A 21367-nucleotide genomic window follows, 5' to 3' on the forward strand; every position below is an offset into this window, starting at 1 on the left:
AAAGACTGCACAAGGTACCTGCCCAATTGTGTAATGCTGCACAAAGCAGGGAAACTCCTTCCTGTCCCTTTCAGAGATCAGCTCACACAGTAAAGACTGTTTGAGTTAGTATTACTACAAATAAGGGGCATATGATACGTACCCATCCTTTGAAAGCCAGCCACATTATGGGACATTAATTCTATACATCAGTGACTTCCACAGCCTGACTACAAACTGTAGGAAGGAGTATTTCATTTATTTGTTCTTAAATTTGCCAGCTATTATTTCCATTGAATGGGTCATTCTTCCCATAATTGGCTTTGACTAATATTCGACTCCCATAATCTTGGGTTAATATGCTGTAGTTTCCCTACCCCCACCTCCTTCTGTCCCCCAGTTTCATAAAACCAGACCTTGCACTGAGTGCCCATGACTACACAACAGTATCTGATCTTTTACATGCACGACAAGAACTACAGCAGTGAGATTTGGACGCCAAGGGCAGAAAACAGTCCGGCCTGGTAAACCTACCTTTTATACACATGGCTAAGTACTGACTCTAGCAAGCAAACACGTTCGACTGAATGTAAGGCAGCATTAATTTCACTTCCAGAATCCAAAGGTTCTAGCAAAGGCACTTGTATACTTCAGATTACAAAATGCCATTCTCCGTGCCACAAGGGTCAAAGTTAACTATACCCAGCCAAGCAGGAAAGAAGCCTATTCATCTCTGTATGGTTAAGATGGAAGTGTTACTGAGTAAAGACTTAAGGACTGAACTGACTGGTTAAGGCTTATAAACCACTATACCTCTATAGGGATGTATAGCATGAATCCAGGTTCTCCTGTGTGTGTCATGCTCATCACACGGATCCCATTAGCATACCCCACGCTCATTTCCTGCAGAAAGGGGGAGTTAAAGAGAGAAAAGCAAAGTTCAGACTGGACCATGGAATCTAAGATCCAGAATGAGGACACCCCCCCCACCAAACACATACTGCAAACCCCATGGGCTAAACCTTTTCTCCTTCCTCATCTTAGCTCACTTCAAAAGTGAAGTTTAATTCAAACAAGCAGATTTGATCAGTTCTTATTTCCTGAGGTTATGGTTTTCGGGGCATTTGCTACTTGCACTAACAGATATCTCACTAGGAGAGCCATAAACACTAATGCCAAAGATGTTGCTGGGAGATAGGATCTGCAAATACACACATGGGAAGAGTTTCAGAGGGGTAGCCCTGTTAGTCTGGAACTGTAAAAAGAGTCCTGTGGCACCTTATAGACTAACAGATGTATTGGAGCATAAGCTTTCATGGGTGAATTCACTCTTTGTTGCTTTTTATGGGAAGAGTTGCATTTCTAATCCTTCACTCACAAGCCATATGAGAAAGATGCCCACATTCATACCAATCATAAATACTGGCAGAGCTGTGGACATCCACCTCTTATTTCAAGAAGAGTTTCCTCAGAGGACAAGAGAGTGCATCCTGTGGTGGGAAGGAAGAGGCATAATTCATTTTGAGGTTATTAGGGGCCAGGTTCAGTGGAAAAACTGCTTTGTCCATGGATGCTCTCCAGTCAGCTGTATCAGAGAACAAACAATGGACTGTCTCTGTTAGAATGTGGTGTTACAGGCCATTACCCTCTGATCCCACTGAGGGTTACCAAAAGAAACTATACCATTTGCTGAAGAAACTCCCTGAAAAAGCACAGGAACAAATCTGCACAGACACACCCCTAGAACCCCGACCAGGGGTATTCTATCTGCTACCCAAGAGCTATAAACCTGGAAATCCTGGATGCCCCATCATCTCAGGCATTGGCACCCTGACAGCAGGATTGTCTGACTATGTAGACCTTCACCTCAGGCCCTACGCTACCAGCACTCCTAGCTATCTTCGAGACACCACTGACTTCCTGAGGAAACTACAATCCATTCGTAATCTTCCAGAAAACACCATCCTGGCCACTATGGATGTAGAAACCCTCTAAACCAACATTCCACACAAAGATGGACTACAAGCCATCAGGAACAGTATCCCCAATAATGTCATGGCAAACCTGGTGGCTGAACTTTGTCCTCACCCACAACTATTTCAGATTTGGGGACAATTTATACCTTCAAGTCAGCGGCACTACTATAGGTACCCGCATAGCCCCACAGTATGCCAACATTTTTATGGCTGACGTAGAACGCCACTTCCTCAGCTCTCATCCCCTAACGCCCTGTAAAGGTGCACTGATTCACCCGGCGGTGCCTCCTGCTGGTCTCTGTCAGGAATTAGCTCTCTAGCTGTCGGAGCGCCCTCTGCAGGCTGGTGATCCGCTTTACCGCTGGCCCCATGTCCCTCCCAGGACCCCAGTGCCCCTTTCTCTGGGGTGCTGCCCCTCTAGCAGTAACCCCCAGTCTCAGGGTCTCCCCTCCCAGGGGAACCCCTACCCCCACCTCACCTCAGTCTTGGCTACTGCCAGTCACCACTTAGCCCCCGTTCACTGGGGCAGACTGAAGTGTATCAGCCACTTATCACAGGCAAGGGGGGTCTGGACCTACAGCCTCTGCCTTGCCTACCCATGGGCTGCCTCCTGCAACCCAAGTGCCCCGTTGGCCTTACCCTAGGACTGCAGCCTGGGGCTTTCCGAGGCAAGAGCTCCCCGGCTCCCTTGGCCTTTCCTCAGCCCTGCTCCACTCTAGGCACTTGGTTAAACTCCCTGCAGCCAGGCCCTTCTCTCTCTGAACGCAGAGAGAGACTGTTTGGGCTCCTGGCTCCCAGCCTTTTTATACAGACCAGCTGTGGCCTGATTGGGGTGTGGCCCAGCTGCGGCCGCTTCCCGAATCAGCCCAGCTTTTATCACTGCAGCCCTCTTTCAGGGCTGATTTCAAGCCCTTCAGGGCAGGATCGGGTGTCCACCCCGCTACACGCCCCTACTCTACTTGCGCTACATTGATGACATCTTCATCATCTGGACCCATGGAAAAGAAGCCCTTGAGGAATTCCACCATGATTTCAACAATTTCCATCCCACCATCAACCTCAGCCTGGTTCAGTCCACATAAGAGATCCACTTCCTGGACACTACTGTGCTAATAAGCTATGGTCACATAAACACCACCCTATACCAGAAACCTACTGACTGCGATACTTACCTACATGCCTCCAGCTTTTATCCAGACCACATCACACGATCCATTGTCTACAGCCAAACTCTAAGATACAACCGCATTTGCTCCAATCCCTCAGACTGAGACAAACACCCTACAAGATCTCTATCAAGCATTCTTAAAACTACAATACCCATCTGCTGAAGTGAAGAAACAGATTGACAGAGCCAGACGAGTACCCAGAAGTCACCTACTCCAGGACAGGCCCAACGAAGAAAGTAACAGAACGCCACTAGCTGTCACCTTCAGCCCCCAACTAAAACCTCTCCAGCGCATCATCAAGGATCTACAACCTATCCCGAAGGACGATCCCTCACTCACAACAGATCTTGAGAGACAGGCCAATCCTCACTTACAGACAGCCCCCCAACCTGAAGCAAATACTCACCAGCAACCACACATCTACAACAAAAACACTAACCCAGGAACCTATCCTTGCAACAAAGCCCGTTGCCAACTCTGTTCACATATCTATTCAAGGAACACCATCATAGGACCTATCCACATCAGCCACACCATCAGAAGCTCGTTCACCTGCACATCTACCAATGTGATCTATGCCATCACGTCCCAGCAATGCCCTTCTGCCATGTACACTGGCCAAACCGGACAGTCTCTACTCAAAAGAATAAATGGACACAAATCAGACGTCAAGAATTATAACATTCAAAAACCAGTCGGAGAACACTTCAACCTCCCTGGTCACTCAATTACAGACCTCAAAGTTGCAACTCTCCAACAAAAAAACTTCAAAAACAGACTCCAACGAGAATCTGCAGAATTGGAATTAATTTGCAAACTGGACACCACTAAATTAGGCTTGAATAAAGACTGGGAGTGGATGGGTCATTACACAAAGTAAAAGCTATTTCCCCATGCTAATTTTTTCCCTACTGTTACTCACACTTTCTTGTCAACTGTTGGAAATGGGCCATCCTGATTATCACTACAAAAGTTTTTTTTCTCCTGCTGATAATAGCCCACCTTAATTGGTATGGCAACACCCATTTTTTCATGTTCTCTGTGTATATCTATCTTCCTACTATATTTTCCAGTGCATGCATCCGATGAAGTGGGCTGTAGCCCACGAAAGCTTATGCTCAAATAAATTTGTTAGTCTCTAAGGTGTCACAAGTACTCCTCATTCTTTTTGCTGATACAGACTAACACGGCTACCACTCTGAAACTGAGATATCAGTTAGAACTACAGCTACACAGACTAAAGTCCATTTCAAAGAAGTTCTGCTGTATATTCAGTAAGTAGATTTTAAAGGGAGATAATAAAAATATCCACAATGAGTTGTGCTAAGTACCTAGTTCAGTTATCTCAGTAATTCTAAGTATTTGTACTCTCATCTGTAAATGCAAGTCACTCACCTTGCAAAAGAGAGAGGGGAAGTGTTCTGGAGTCATCGGGACATAGGATAATTCTGACAGCACGTCCACTGCACGAGGGCCAATCAGATTGAGAGCTAGATGGAGAAAGGAAAAGGTTTTCTACTACTGAGCAATCAGATGGATGAAGGGGTAGGTTCCATCTGTCCGCATGCTTACCTTACTTTTTTCCAGTCTCTGATTTCTGTATCAATTGTTGCTATGGGCAACAATCACAAGATTTATAGAGATTCACAGAAACTAGAAATGGAAAAAGATCTTCCAGGGGTCAGCTAGCTGCTGTCTTGGGAGCCTGTGAGGAAGTGGAAGCGACGTCCAAACTTATGCATATTGGAAGGAATAGTTTGAACTACTCAGACACATTACTGGGTTCTATGTAACCATTCAGGAAAAAGACCTGAGCATCATGGTGGACAGATTATACAACTGATTAGTGTGCAGTGATAGTAAAAAAAAAAAAAAAAAAAAAAAAAAAAAAGCCATGCAGAATGTCAGGGCAATTTCACCTCTGCCTCCAGGCATGTCTTACCGGTATACTTCCAGGTCACATCCTCCAAGAGCAAATTACTGTCATTAGGCATATGCTTTTTGAGCCAGGCCCAGCAGTGGACTTGCTGGTCAGTAGGAGAAATCATGAAGAAACTAGAATAGAAAATTAAAAGCAGGACAGTGACTGGATGGCCACAAGGTGAACCTATTTTGTTCTGTCTCTGAGATGCAACACCAAAACTCACTTCTCTGAACTCTGGAGCCAAGCAGTAATCCCCTGAGCAAACAAGAACAGAGGCAAATTGCTTTGCTAAAACCATGTATAAAGTCACTCTCACAATGGGAAATCCCAGCGTTGAAGTGTTAAGAGTGCTGGTGGTTTATTTAGGGAATAGAGGCACAAGAACCGGACTAGAGACAGTGCCAATTGTTAAAGAACATGGGGCATCATAAATGTCATGACCACAGTGCAAAGAATTAACTATTCACACCTCTTTGCAGCCACCAAGATTCTAGCTACTCCAATAACCAATAAGTGGTTCTACTCCCTGTATAATTTCCTGTTTCAAGAGAAATGAGTGAAAAGCTGCCTGTTGGTACACCTTGGGGGGTTACTGGTATCAGTTTCCAAGGAAACAGAACTCAATCTGATACAGTAAAATGAATGTTATTTATATTCATATCTCTGAAGACCTAATACACCTTTATTTGGATTAATGTCTTTCATACCAAGTGAATTCCAAAGTGCTTTACTGAGTTAGATAAAACAGCTGAAGAAATGAATAATAGGAAGGAAAACTATGAGGGTCAGACAAATGCTTTCACCTGGTATATGAAAACACATGGAGAACTGATGCAATGATGAGATAAAAAGAAATTGTTCCAGATAGCAAGAGCTGCAAAGGAGAAGGTTCTCAAGCAAACAATAGGGAGATTATGCAGTGGGACAGTTTTAAAATTGAGGGAAGCTTTGGACTAGATCCTGAAATGAATGAGAAATCAGTGGATCTCACCAAGCACTGGGCCATGTGTTCATGCTACACTGAACATCTATGGGGTGAGGGCAGGCAACAGAAGTTTGCACAGGCTACAGTCCGGAGAGCTGATGATTGGGAAGTCGTACAACAACATATGTGGAGTTAAATAATCAAGGAGAGAGGAGGTGAGGGTTCAGCGCAGTTGTTCTGGCAGGGCTGCCTAGAATCCAGCGTGTGTGCATTCTGTCTTGTATTTTAAATAATTAGGAAAACATTAATAACAACGTCAAAGGATTGCTGAATAGAATTTACCTTCCCTTTGAGAAGCTTAATATTTCAGACTCTAACCAGACTGGTCATGTCCTTTTAAAAACATAAGCTTATTACTGCACCAACAGAGAAAAGACAATTTTCCCCCACGTTGCCACAAACAGTCGTTCTACTGGGTTAGGAAATTAGGACTCTGGGGGGGTGGAGAAATCAGACTTCACTGCAGCTAAGGACTATTAAAAGGGAAAGAAAATGAAGACACTGACTTATCTGCAATAAGAGGTACTACGGAAACTGAGATTAAAATCCAAGAACACAGAGGATAAGGATGCTGCTGTGCAGACTTACCTGCGCTTGTTTAATCGTGCAATGCTGCAGTCATTCTCATACCCTCCTTCTTCATTGAGCATGCCTGTGTGCACAATGTGCCCAACTGGCACATCCAGGTCATTCGAGAAGAGATACTGCAGAACCTCCAGTGCCTGATCCCCTGTGGACTGCAGGGATTGACATGGAAAGAGAGGATCAGGCCAGTTGGCTGAGCAACGAGCTGCAGGGCAATGCAAATTCACGGAGGCTGTTTTATATAGCACCCATGATTCATCCCACCAAAAGCCTCTCAATTCATAACAGTAATTACACAGATGGCCAAGGCTTTTCACATAACACAAGAGTATCCAAGAATTTTCAGAAAGCTAAGTCTATTAATTCTAATTAATCATGTCATAAATACTCTAAATTAAGTCACAAAGGGTAGTACAAATAAATACTAATCATACAATCAGAATGTTACAGGCCTGTGGTAAAAGCAGAAATTGATCATACAGTTCTTCCTCCTATATCTATCCTCAATGGGGCATACAGCATTTTAAGAAAGCAGCAAACAGCCCACAAGAAACAGCATTTGCCAGTCTGTCCCTTTGTCACCCCATAGGTACTTACACTTATTTCAAACTTGGTAAAAGACGACATGTCAATTACACACACAGCCTCCTTACAGCACTTGACCTCTGACCCCACAATGTCAAACCAATCTGGTTTGTAGAAGGTCTTGCTCTGATCCAATGCCAATAGATCTATGGAAGGCAAGAATCAAGAGAACAATTCATAAGCTGACTGCAATGATGCACATTAAATCAACAGGAATGCTCTATGCAGAGGAGAATATGATCTCACCTTTCTCTGGTGGGACAAAGTACTTGGGTCTCTCGAATCCATGCTTCTCCATCCATCTGGCTCCCTGGGCATCCAGGCGATCATAGAGAGGGGAAGTACGCAACTGCCTCCCAGTCTGGAAATCCCAACGGGGAACCTTCAGATCATAGATCAGGGCTGTAATGGTCAAGGGTGGCCAAATATCAGCTAAGTTGCTGACACTTCAGTCCAGCTTCCTTATAAAGACTGCCCTTCCTCACAAGTATTCCTTTCTAACAGATTGTATCCATTCTGCAGTACTTCTAGAGAGTATAGAATCTAGCAAAATCATAGCTGAAGAAAGAATTCTGGTATTTAGCTGTTTTGCTGCTGCTTACCGTACCAAACTTAACTTTTCAAAGCTGTCCCGTTATAGCAAGTATGCCACTTCTGAAGTGCTGTCATTCAAATGTCAGCTCTTCAAAGGACACTGGTGAGTTTGATGCAGTACAGAAGCTGAAATGAGGAGCAGCAGGAAAAGGGTTCATAAAATTGCTGAGTGCGAGACTAACTTTATTTCTAGGTTGTTTGCTGGTTATAAGAGAACACTATAGTTCTAGATTATGGAGCAGCCTTACTCCACTTATACCAATGGGTGGCTGGATTATATATATCTGGAGCCATATCTAGCCTTCTCTCACCAGCGTGCCCCCAAATCCTATGCCATAGCAGCTGGGTGCATGTGTCATAGATTTTAAACAGCAGAAGGAACCACTGTGATCATCTAGTCTGATCTCTTGCATAACACATGCCATAGAACCTCTCCCAGTAATTCAAGCCCATAACTTCTAAGTGAGCTACAGCATATCTTTTAGAAAGACATCCAGTCTAGGTTTAAAGATTGCAAGTGATGGAGAATCCACCACATCTCCGTGTAAGTTGTCCCAATGACTATCCTCACTGCCAAAAGTTTGCATCTTGTTTCTAGTCTGTGTTTGTCTAGCTTCAGCTTCCAACCATGGCCTTGTCCTGCTTAATTAAAGAGCACTCTACTGTCAGAATTGTCTTTCCCATTTAGGCCCTTACAGACGGTGATCAAGTCACCTCTTAACCAACTTTTGGATAAACTAAATAGGTTGAGCTTCTTAAATCTCTTGCCATAACCTCATAAGTCTCTTTCCAGACATCAAAGCATTCTTGTTGCTCTATTCTGAACCCTTTCCTTCTTGAAGTGTGGGCATCAGAACTGGACTACGTATTCCAGGAATGGCCTCACTAATGCTGTAAACAGAGTTAATACAACCTCCCTACTCCTATTTCATATTCCCTGCTTATAAATACAAGATTACATTCACCCTCTTCGCTACAGCATCACACTGGGAGCTCATGTTCAATTGGTTATCTACCATTACCTCTACATCTTTTTCAGGGTCAGGACATTGTCACTCATCTTGTAAATGTGTTTATTCCTAGAAGTATGACCTTGCATTTGGCTGCATTAAAATGCACCATGTTCAGATGAGCTGAATATACCAAGCAATCCTCATCAGTCTGTATAAATGACCCCATCATTATTTACCACTCCACCAATTTTTGTGTCATTGCAACTTTTACCAGTGATGATACACAAAATCAATGTCATGTGGGACTAATTTAAATACCTTACAGAAGTCTCCATACTTTATGTCAACTCAGTTAACTTTATTAATCCAATTTGTAATCTCATCAAAACAGGATATCAAGTTAGTTTGACAAGATCTATTTTCCATAGAACCATGCTGACTGGCATTCATTATGCCACCATCCTTTAATCTTTTACTGATTGCATCCCATATCAGCTTTTCCATGATTTTAACTGGGAATGATGTCAGGATGTCCAGCCTATAGTTACCCAAGTCATCTCATTTACCCTTATTTTAAAATTCTGGTACAACATTAGCTTTATTCCACTTCTCTGGGACTTACCCAATGTCCCAAGATTTGCTAAAAATTAATATTAATAGTTCAGAGAGCTGCTCAGCCAATTCTTTACTACTCCTGGGTGCAAGTTATCCAGTCCTGCTGATTTAAATATGTTAAACTTTAGTAGCTGCTATTTGACATCTTCCCTAGTTACTGATGGAACAGAAGGTATTTCCTTATCATGGTAAGATACGAATACAACATCCTGCTTCTTTCCAAACACAGAGCAGAAATATTTAATTTAATTCAATATTTAATTGAATACATCTGTCCTCTCTGCATCATGACTGGCATTTTTACCACCCTTATATGGTATTGGACCAGTGTCCTGAGGGAAGCGGGTGGGAAGAGAAGAGAGGGATATTTCTATTAGAATACAAAATGTGACAAGACCAGGGGCTGAAAATGGTGTTAATTTACCCAGAATAGCTACAGTAACTCAGTGGTGTTTCTCAGGATGTACACTGATGTGAGTGAGTGCCAAATTTGGAATCTGCTGTGATTCTACAGGAGAAAGAAAGATATTCTAAACATGGGGGAAAGTTTTTTGGACATAAGTGATCTAAGAGTTTTACCCTGCAATTCTTTTGCTCTGATCTTAACATACATATTTTTAGCTTAGGCCTTCTGATTCCTTTAGTTACTCTTTTGATTGTCACTTCTGTTCCATCCTTACCTCCACCTTTAAAAACAGTGAGGTAGGACTCTTCCCATCTAAAGCCACTCTTCATTGAAGCTCAGTTTTGTTTCACTCAGGATTATCCAGTGATAGGAAGAAACACATAATTATGGGCCTCACCCTACAAGGCACTTAATATACAAGATTATGGGCCTCAACTGATTAGAAACTGTGGCATGAGGGGAAATACAGACAGCAGCAGCATGCTGAACCATTTTGCCCTTGACAGTGGAGCATGTCTATAAAACCTTCGCAACTGATAAAAGATCATTAGACTCAATATTCCTAAATTGGGACATTTGCATTTTCATATTATACTGACACATAAAATATCAGGATGCTTGGGACAACACAATGCTTTTAGGTGGAAACTTTCATAGACTCAGGCTTTATAGCCAGAAGGGACCATCAGGATCATCTAGTCTAACCTCCTGCACATCGCAGGCTACAGAACTTCTCCCACCCACTCCTGTAATAGACCCATCAATTCTAAATCTTGATTTAAAGACTTCAAGTTACAGATAATCCACCATTCTGCACTGCCTTTATTCTATTCGAGTCCTAGCCAGCGATGCACGGGACTCCCATGCAGAAGATATGTTAACCAGGATAAAAAACACATGGTCCAAAGGGTGTTGGGTGAGCAGACAAGTACAAAGGTGTCTGTAGCACCAATATAGGAGTATCTCTCTGGAACAGATTAGCAGAGTGCTACTAACAACCTATGAGGAAGCCAGGTGCTCTCTCCTATTGGGCAAAGGCTGCACGGCCATCTGGAGGGCCTGAAGGGAGAAAGTGGCTCTCAGAATGACTGCAGTTCAATGCTGGGAGGAGAAAAGGTGCAGCAGAGACAACAAAGTCCTATACACCTCTGTGAATGCTAGACAGAGTCATCACAAACCTCTCCACTCCAAAGGTAGGTGCATTTCTTCGACCTTGCCTTCTCTAACATAAATACATAATACAAGCACAACATGAAAATATATATATACACACACACACATACATATACAAACCTAAAACCCTATCAAAACAAGGCACTCCACTGAAAAACATTTCTCCCCCTCAGGAGAGGATAAGAGAACTACACTTGACAGATGTTAGTCATGTTGCTCAATGCACCACTGGCAGGGTACTAAGGTGATAAGAACCTGTCTAGACTAGAATAGTGAGTACACTGGGAGGTTACTTACGCATTACTTCCATGACACGGTGACGGAGGAAGGTGCGACTGCTCTGAAGGGCACCAAAGCGCTTCAGGTCCAGTGGCCAAACATTTTCTGATGGGCAACCATTTACCATCCACTCAGCCAAGTACCTGGTTGGAGGCAGAAACCAAGGAGGATTTGGATGTTAATTGAAGCACTATGAGCAAGAGTCTAGCTCTTAAGTCAAGGAGTAATGGCAATTTGGGTACCATGGTTTCTTGCAATCGGCAGAGGCTTTGAATAAGATTACAATAATACAGACACCAATGGGAGCTGGGAGATTTCAATCTAAAACAAAACAAGCCACCAGATAATGGAATGAAATTTACTGCACAGAGCAAAGGAAGCTGAGGACACTGCAAGTGAAACTACAGAGCATCAGACTGCTAGCATGGCTGGCATTATGCTAAATCCTTAGGATACACAAAGCAGGGAGTGCTGAAGTATGCTTAATCTGGGGTTAAGAAGCCAACTGCTTTGTCATTTCCAGTACATCCTCAGCAGAAGGTGCCTGTGAAGGTGGAGGTTACATTTGGCTACACCTCCGGCAATGACTAAGGTAGGCCTGGAGGATGTACTCCAGACCCCTGTCAAGACAGAATGACAGAAAGCTAAAAGGAAGAGAGCAGCCCAGCCTAAAGCAGAACAGTTCAACACATTTGGCTGGTAGAGACAATAGCAAAGGGGTCATCAGAAACTCTACGGAGAACACTATGTTAATGCAATGTCAAGACAGACAGCTTGAACCGACAAATGGACAGGTCTGGTTCTGACCCAAAAGCTGCAAATAGGCTGCAGATCTTCCTGTAATGGTGCTATGGACCTTATTATGACAGAGAAAAATGGAGGATTCCCTTTTCTGTGTTAATCATCTGACAATAATGGTTACCAGAACCAAATGGGTACTAAATCTGGATACCAATAGCCATCACAGAAGAAGTGGGGAAAAACAGGTCACTCTGGGGCTGGGATGGTAGGAAGAACCCTGGCTAACAGAAGGCAATGGGTGGGGGCAGAGGATTCTGGGCCAGATCAGGATGCCAAGATGGAGCCACTATAGGAGAGAGTGGGTGACGGCAAACCAGGGCGAGGGGCAGCAGCCATTTTAAATGCAGCCTTTTTTCCTGGATGTGATCTGTACAAATCTGTCAAAGTTCCTGTATTTGTATGAAAGTCTAATCTACCAGGGAGTCATCACAACTCTAGGACGCTGGCAGAAGGAAGTGTGGGGGAAGTTTGTTTGGGGAATGTATAAATGAGTCTCCGGGGCTGTGAACCCAGCACCTTTCACCGACATTTAACTCACATTAGTATTTATAGTACAAAGTACTTTATCGCCTGCATTTTTAGTGAAAATTAACTCTGAGAGAGGCTGGCCTACAGGTCTAGGATTTAGGAATTTCCCCCCTCATGTGGCAGCACCACAGAGGCAACACACCCAGCCTGTGTGCAGGGGACAAGATGAGCTGTGCTGTGCTCAGCATTTATTTCTGCCAGCTGGGAAAAGGAACAGGACTGGTGGGCCCTGCAAGGAGCCTCATCAGTCTTCAGCAAGCTGTTGGTCCTTGACATGTGGAGCCTAAAAAGATGCGTAGGGAAAGCCAATAACCTGATAAGTCAGAAACCCCCACAGAGAAGGAAATCCGAGAAAATGCAATATGCTCTTCCCCCTCTCTAACGCAGTGTTCTTTCATAACCCAGGCTGCTTTCTTGACTAAGCTCAGGCTCCCATGAATTGACTGACAGTTTTACATGATCAAATTCTGCATATCGTCCTGTGGTACACAAAACCCCACTGTGTCTCTTGCACTATACTGGTGAGCTAAGTTCCCTCTAAGCTGTGTGGCTGCACAGCAGGCTATAAAGGGCTGCGCAGGCCCACAGCCATAGGGGGCTGGGGAGAGGACAGGAGAGAGGTAGGCAGGGAGGGGAAGAAGTTGGGAGCGTGTAGGGCTGCCAGTGATCAGAAGCGCCTCTCCCTAGGGGCTGCCACTGGCAGGGAGAGGGCTGGGGGGAGGCCTCTGGGCCCAGCCCCAGAGCTGCTGCCGGCGGGGAGAGGGCTGAGAGGAGTCCTCCAGCCCCAGCCTAGAGGCAGCCTGCACCCCAATCTCCTCATCCCTGGACCCACCCCATAGCCCACACCCCCAGCTGGAGCCCTCACCCCCACACCCAAACCCTCTGCCACAGCCCTGAGCCCTCACACACACTCCGAACCCCTCGGCCCCAGCCCTGCCACACGTCACTTCCATATTGGTGCACATAACATAATTCATTCCACACATAGATATAAAAAATTAGAGGGAACACTGCTGGTGAGCCACTTACCTGCCTGCTCCTCCACCAAAAGAGGTGCCAGCGGAATTCATTCCAGCCAGGACGAAGTAGCCCTGTACCGTGGGTGACTCTCCCATGATGCACCGCATATCTGGAGTGAAGGATTCTGGGCAGTTCACTAACTGCATGATCTCCAGAGCCTCCAACCCTGGCATCCTCCGCAGAAGAGAACTCAGCAGTGGCTCTAGTCACCAAAACAAAACAAGACAAGACAATTTAATCCTGATAAACCACAGCCTTTAGTCTACAGGCACTTCAACCACTCCTCCTCCATCCCCAAACCAGACACACAAACCAGTCCATTTACACCAAGACAGACAAACAGCAGTATCTTCCATGTCTCAGTGCATCCACGGGACAAACTGGATATTTGCTGTAAAGTACCACAGGTGTAGATCAGCAGAAGGGCAGGAAACCTAGACAGACCCTGCCTTCCCAAGCTAATTAAAATGGATCAACCCTGAAAGAGATCCCTTTTGAGGGTATGAAGAACTGGCTATCCCCATAAAGCAAATTATCTCATTTCAATTTTTTTTGGTTCAGGGTTTCCCTCCGCAAGGTATTTTACATACCTTCCTTTGCTCAAAATTCAGCAGATGCAAGCACTGAAATGGTCAAGTTTCATGTTCCCTTAAAAATGTCTGAAGAGAAAAAAAGCTTTTATGCCCACTCCGCAAGCACATGGGGATTGCAGCGTGAGTATGGGGTTATGAATTTCACTAGCGGGGTCTCAGAGCAGCCGGTGTCAGGTCTGGTCTTATAAGGTATCTAGAACAGCGCTGTCAAAGGCTGGTGGACCCTTTAAGGCAACCCAGGCTCCGCCTTGCTTGTGACCCAGCAGCAAGCAAGCCCCACTCCACCCAAGTGACTGTGATATTGCAACTGAACAATAATTAGTGATCCCAGCTGTGAAAGAGTTAGGAAAAGACAACACAGTGAAGAATTCTTTGGGGGGAAGAGATGGAGACTATGACTGCAGAGATGGCAGGACTCTCTGACATGTAGAACCCACGGGGAGTGGCATAGGCTCCTGTGTTGTGCTACCATATGTCCGGCTTTCCCCGGACAGGTCCGGCTTTTCGGTCTATAAATAGCCATCCGGGGGGGATTTTTAAAAATCTAAAAATGTCTGGGATTTCCCCCCGGTCAGCGGCCAAGCACCACTGGGCACCCAAAGCCCCTTCCCGGCTCCCCCCATCCCCTGCAGCCTTACCATGCTGTCCGGCCCCGCAGCTGTCTTCCCCCTCCTCCTCCCACCTGCTCCTCACCCTCCCCTGCTTCCCGTGAATCAGAACTTCGCAGGAAGTCTGAAAAGAAGCAGGGGCAGGTGGGAGGCAGCAACAGGTAAGCTGGGGCGGGGGGAGGGGGGGGCGCGAGGAGGAGAGCTCCGGGGAGGTGCGGCCCAGGCTGAGCGGTGCACGGCGGCCCCAGCAGTTCGGGCCCAGCTTGGGCCCCAGCGGTTCTGGCCCCAGGGCAGCGACCCTGGTTCCAGCCGAGCGCGCCAGCCCAGCCCCGGCCGAGCACCTCCGGCCCGGCCCCAAGCCCCGCAACCCCGGCCGGAGCTCCGGCCAGAGTGCAGCCTGATTCCTGGGCTCTTTAAAGCCGGGGACAGGGAGGAGAGGTTGGATAGGTCGGGAGTTGGGGGGGGGCTGTCAGGGGGGCAGGAGTGTGGAGAGGGGTTGGGACAGTCAGGGACAGGGAGTGGGGGGGTTAGATGAGTCTGTGGTTCTGGGTGGCTATCAGGGCGGCAGGGGTGTGGAGAGGGGTTGGGACAGTCAGGGACAGGGAGCAGGAGGATTAAGATAGGTCGGGGGTTTTGGGGGGCTGTCAGGGGGGCAGAGGTGTGGAGAGGGGTTGGGACAGTCAGGAACAGGGAGCAGGGCGGGTTAGATGGGTCTGGGGTTCTGGAGGGGCTGTCAGGGGGGCAGGGGTGTAGAGAGGGGTTGAGGCAGGCAGGTAGCAGAAGGGGTTGGATGGGTCAGGAGTTCTGGGGGTCCTGTCAGGGGACGTGGAGCAGTTGGATAGGCATGGGAGTCCCCGGGGGTCTGTCTGGGGGCGGGGGTGTGAATATGGGGTGGGGGGTGTGGATAAGGGTCGGGGCAGTCAGGGGACAGGTAGGGTCATAGGGGGTTCTCAGGAGGGGGCAGTCAGGGGACAAGAAGCAGGGCGGCTTAGATAGGGGGTGGAGTCCTAGGGGGCGGAGTCCTAGGGGGCAGTTAGTGGCATGGGTCCCAGGAGGGGGCAGTCAGGGGACAAGGAGTAGGGGGGGGTTCTGAGGGGGGTAATCAGGGGGTGGGAAGTGGGAGGGAGTGGATGGGGGGTGGGGCAGGGGTGGGGCTAGAGCAGGGCTCCTCCGCTCCCCCGCCCCCCCAGTGTCCTCTTTTTTGCTTGTGGAAATATGGTAACCTTACTCCTGTGGGAGCAGCCCTAAGCTAAGGCCTACAAAGTACAAGGAGATCCCTAGGAAAAGCTGCCAGAGTCCCTGGGAAAGGGAAGCAGTGAAGGAAAGCATGCTAAGACAAGACGCAACAAAGGAAGAACTCCACAGGAGCAAGTTAGGCTCATGTGGAGGAGGCCCTGAGGTAGGGTCAGTAAAACCAGTAGAAGATTTAACAGTTCAGCGGAGAAGGGAGAAGACGGAGTTGCAACCCTCTAGTTAAAATTATGGACAGAAAATAAAAATGAGATTCAACTTGGGAAAATGCAAGCCAGTACATCTGGGGAAAAAACAATCCAACACTCCACCCCACCCCACCAGGAGGGAGGAATCCGGGAGCAGCCATGCTATACTTTGTCCACATAAAAGGTATCATCAAATTAGGTGCACCTGGCAGTTCCTATTCAAAAGAGATGCAGGATTGGAGTATCAGGAGTGCATGGCAGGTTACTGGTGCTGAACAGGGAGCCTATAAGTGGAGTAGCAGGTGGTGCTGCAGCTTTAAGATCAAATGCATTGGGGAGGTTTGCACTGTGCTCTTCTGCACTATACTTGGTACAAACTAAAGTAGGGTTACCATACGTCTGGATTTTCCCGGACATGTCCGGCTTTTGGGGGCTCAAATCCCCGTCCGGGGGGAAATCCCCAAAAGCCGGGCATGTCCGGGAAAATTGGGAGGGAGGGAGGGCTCGGCCGGGGCCTCTTTGGCCGGGGCCGGTGCGGGGCCGGGCCGGGGTCGCAGTGCCGGGCCGGGGGACCGGGCGGGGAGCGGGGGCGCGGTGCCGGGAGCCGGTCCGGGCTCGTGGGGCCGGGCCGCTGGGGGGTGCGCCGGGCCGGGCCGCTGGGGTGCGCCGGTCCGGGGCCGCGGGGCCGGGGGGTGCGCCGGGCCGTGGGGTCGGGGGGGTGCGCCGGGCCGCGGAGCCGCGGGGTGCGCTGAGCCGGGGGGCCGGTCCGGGGTCGCGGAGCCGCGGGGGTGCGCCGGGCCGGGAGCCGCGGGGGTGCGCTGAGCCGGGGGGCCGGTCCGGGGCCGCGGGGCCGGGAGCCGCGGGGGTGCGCCGGGCCGGGCCGGGAGCCGGTCCGGGGTCGCGGGGTGCACCGGGCCGCCGGGGGCCGGCCGGCAGTGCTGGGCGGGCCGGGGGTGGTCGGCCGGGGCTGGCACCCCAGGGCCCGAGCCGACGCAGGCTGGAGCCGCCGGGGCGGCCAGCCTGGGCCGCACCTCCTCCCCCCACCCCCCTTACCTGCTTCAGGCTTCCCGCGAATTAAATGTTCGCGGGAAGCAGGGGAGGGGGCGGAGACTTTGGGGAGGGGGCGGAGTTGGGGCGGGGCGTGGGCGGGGCTGGGGGCGGGGCCCCGTGGAGTGTCCTCCATTTGGAGGCACAAAATATGGTAACCCTAAACTAAAGCATGTGAACTGACATGCTGAAGGCTAATGGGGATTTCCAGCAATGCACATAGGAGGCAACTGCAATTGATGGGAGTGGGATTCTCACACTAATTGCCCCACAAATTGACAGCTGAAGCCACTTATTAAAGTGCCCAACCTCCCCGGCCCCTTAAGAAGGCACAGATAAAGTTCTAGCAAATCCATGGCACAGTTTCCCTTGTAGGCAGCACTGCCTCCCCGTTAAGCTCTCTGTTGTGCTGCTATGCGAACCCTGCCCATGTAAGGTCGGTAAACCAGGGTGGATAAAATCAATGGATGTAAAAAAAAAAAAAAATTGTATTTCAATTGGATATTTTTGATTATATGCTTTTTGATGGAAAAACCTACCCAAAGGTAACTTTGAGCTATAATGTATCTTAATTCAAACTATCTGATCATGGAATAGGGATTATAAATTCTAATTCTATAGTATGAGACAATATATTAATGTCATGTTTAAGAAAAGTTTTGTAAATGAGTTCCAATAGTTCATGGATTAGGGACCCAATTTTACGGAGTTTCAGGGGCTTCTGTATAGATTATTTAAATTAATCTTTCTATCTATCCAATGGTACTCAGTGCTCAGTCTAGAAGATACCATCAGAGATGCTTAGTTTTGCAGTTCTCAAACTGTGGATTTGTGTCTCCAGAGATAACATGCTTAACAGCAAAAATGTTTTAAAAATAAATAAATAAATAAATAAATAGAGGTGCAAAATAACAGACCTCAACCCTATTGTCCCTCTGCAAATTTGTTTGCACAGAGTCAGTCCTTTACCTCTCTCTAAAAGTGCAAAGTTTCAAAAAGTTCAATGAGCACAAGATTGTTGGGGGCAGAATAAATCTGGACAAGGAAAAGAAGTCTGGAGATAAATGTGAAAAGGGAGGGACAGTCAGTAGAAATAAAAAGTAAAACTGTTTGAGCAGCATATTCCAGAAGTCTTGAGGTCTTTCTGAGTGCAACCGTCAGTGATTTGAGATCTACCATCCATTCTCACACTAGAAAGGAAAACCTATAATGGCAGCAGGCCCTAAAAGAGACCCAGTTTGGGAATATTTTAATGAAGTACCTCTACCTGTGGGTAAGACAGGGATGCATGCAAAATGCAAACAGTGCAACAAAGAAATGCAAGGCCTGGTTGCCCTAATAAAACAACATCATGAGAAGTGTTTCTTCTCAGGAGGAAGCTGTGTTGAAGATGATGATGAAAGGAACAAGTCTGAACATGCAGGATCTTCAGGTTGGTAAACTTTTTTATTTCATACTTCTTTCTTAAGGACTGCCTATCTTCCTTCTGGACTATTCTTGAATTCTCATGATTGAGCAAAAAATATAATTGTTACTCTATGGTACTATCATTTTAGATGCAGTTGTGATAAAAAATAAATAGCTGAAATAAGCAGAACTTCCTTTTACAATTTCATCTTTAAAGTAGTAGTGAGTGTCAGTGAATGCAATGAGTAATACTAAATGAGCAGTATGGTAATAATAATTAAATAACTGCATTGACTTATTTTGTTTAGTAGAATCCATCCTCAACATACAGGATTCTGAAGACTATCCACCTTCAAGACCACCATCATTTTCTATCGTTTCAGAGTTATCTGCCAATAATAGTGTTTCAGTCACATCCTGCATGTGTCATAGCCACAGTAAAAAGAAACAAAATCTCCATCATCCGGAAACAACCATAGATAAGTTTATGATGAGAACTAGCAGATTAAAAAAGAGGTAATAGATGAAAAAATTACCAGGTTTGTTTATGCAACAAACTCTCCTTTCCGTATGATTGAGAACCCACACTTCATTAACATAGTTCAGTCATTAAGACCAGGCTACAGTCCACCCAACAAAGCAGATGTCACAGGCAAAGTGCTAGATAAAGTGTATGAAAAAGAAATTGAGCAGTGTGCAAAAGGTCTAGCGGGTGAAATTGTTAACCTGAGTCTTGATGGGTGGAGCAATGTCCACAATGATCCTGTTGTATGTGCTTGTATGACAACAGAAGAAGGGAATGTCTTCCTTACAGAAACAATTGATTCATCAGGAAATGCACAAACAACAGAATACTTACAAGAAGTAGCAGTAAAAGCTATAACAAACTGTGAAAAAAAATTCAAATGTCTAGTACGCAGGTTGGTCACAGACAATGCTGCAAATGTATCCAAGATGAGAAGAAATTATTTAGAAGAGAGTCCCAAGCTAATAACATATGGTTGCAGTGCTCATTTGATGCACCTCCTAGCCAAAGACTTCAGTGTTCCAGGCTAATGTTGTTGAAATTGCAAAATACTTCTGTAACAAAATACACGTTGCAGCTGCTGCTCTGAAAAAAGTGGGAGGAACCAAACAGGTTTAAAACAAATAAAAGGAAGTTCTTCTTCACACAGCGCACAGTCAACTTGTGGAACTCCTTGCCTGAAGAGGTTGTGAAGGCTAGGACTATAACAGCATTTAAAATAGAACTGGATAAATTCATGGAGGTTAAGTCCATTAACGGCTATTAGCCAGGATGGGTAAGGAATCATGTCCCTAGCCTCTGTTTGTCAGAGGGTGGAGACGGATGGCAGGAAAGAGATCACTTGATCATTACCTGTTAGGTTCACTCCCTCTGGGGCACCTGACATTGGCCACTGTCGGTAGACAGGATACTGGGCTAGATGGACCTTTGGTCTGACCCAGTATGGCCGTTCGTATGTTCCCACAAGACGTGTGATGGAACTCAGTAGTAGACTGTTTTGAGCACTATATCAAGAACTGGCCTAATCTGATGTCAGTTTGTGAACAAAAATCGTGAAAAAACTGATGGCACTGTCACAGCCAAAGTTCTCAACATTGGGCTTAAGAGAAATGTTGAACACATGCTGAGTACCCTGAAGCCTATTTCTGTAGCCTTGAACAAAATGCAGGGAAATAGTTTTATTGCTGACATTGAAATTTGGAAGGAACTGAGTGAGATCTTAAAAAGAGAAATATGCAATGACAGAGTTAAATTACAAGCATTAAAAAAACCAAATGAGACAAGCACTATCTCCAGCTAATTTTCTTGCAAATATTCTCAATACTCAGTACCAGGGTCAAATCTTAACTACTGAAGAAGAGTTGGCTATGACATGGACATCCAGCAATCATCCCTCCATAATGCCAACTACATCTCTACGCCAATATAACGCGACTCGATATAACACGAATTCGGATATAATGCTGTAAAGCAGTGCTCGGGGGGGGGGGGCGGGGCTGCGCACTCCAGCGGATCAAAACACGTTTGATATAATGCAGTTTCACCTATAATGCGGTAAGATTTTTTGGCTCCCGAGAACAGCGTTATATTGATGTAGAGGTGTATAATAAACTTCAGAGCTAAGGGTGAACCATTCAAGAAATATATGTTTGCTGGTGATGTTTTAAAGAAAGTCACAGCAGCGAACTGGTGGAAGGCACTTAAGCACTTGGATTCAGAGACTGTTGAAGTGATAATCTCACTTTTAACAGCAGTGGCTTCTTCTGCCGGTGTAGAAAGAATATTTTCTTCCTTTGGACTAATTCATTCCAAATTGAGAAATCGTTTGGGACCTGAAAAAGTAGGAAAGCTTGTTTTTCTTTTCCAGATTATGAACAAACAGGAAAATGAAGGAGAAGACAACTGAGTTATCTGCAGAAGCCAATATTTTAAGTTCCTCATGTTGACCTGGCTGACATAGTCAATTTAATTTTTGTTGTTTTTTTTAAAATATTTCATTTAACTATTTCAATTAAAAACAATTTTAACAAAAACAAACCTGATTTTAAAAAACTTGAATGTTTAACTAAATTTAAAAAATTCATATGCTTGTTTTGTTAAAATATTATGTTTGCTATGGAAGAAAAAAATCCAAAATACATAATGTTGTTGTTCTAGTTAAATAAAACAATTTAA

At 46.1% G+C, this 21367-nt stretch overlaps 1 protein-coding gene across 2 annotated transcripts in view; it reads right to left on the bottom strand.

Moving 5' to 3' along the window:
* The window catches only part of PDPR (pyruvate dehydrogenase phosphatase regulatory subunit), an 81179-nt gene that overhangs the window by 14507 nt on the left and 45305 nt on the right, over positions 1-21367 (bottom strand). For both annotated transcript variants that reach the window (XM_054048899.1, XM_054048900.1), the window contains exons 9-16: positions 13582-13774; positions 11242-11366; positions 7450-7605; positions 7216-7349; positions 6622-6770; positions 5067-5179; positions 4520-4614; positions 793-882 (exon numbers count right to left, since the gene is read on the bottom strand). In XM_054048899.1, the coding sequence (XP_053904874.1) occupies positions 793-882; positions 4520-4614; positions 5067-5179; positions 6622-6770; positions 7216-7349; positions 7450-7605; positions 11242-11366; positions 13582-13774 (1055 nt within the window). The remainder of the gene's footprint in view (positions 1-792; positions 883-4519; positions 4615-5066; positions 5180-6621; positions 6771-7215; positions 7350-7449; positions 7606-11241; positions 11367-13581; positions 13775-21367) is intronic.

This window comes from Malaclemys terrapin, chromosome 14, assembly GCF_027887155.1.
Source record: "Malaclemys terrapin pileata isolate rMalTer1 chromosome 14, rMalTer1.hap1, whole genome shotgun sequence".
NCBI lineage: Eukaryota > Metazoa > Chordata > Testudines > Emydidae > Malaclemys > Malaclemys terrapin.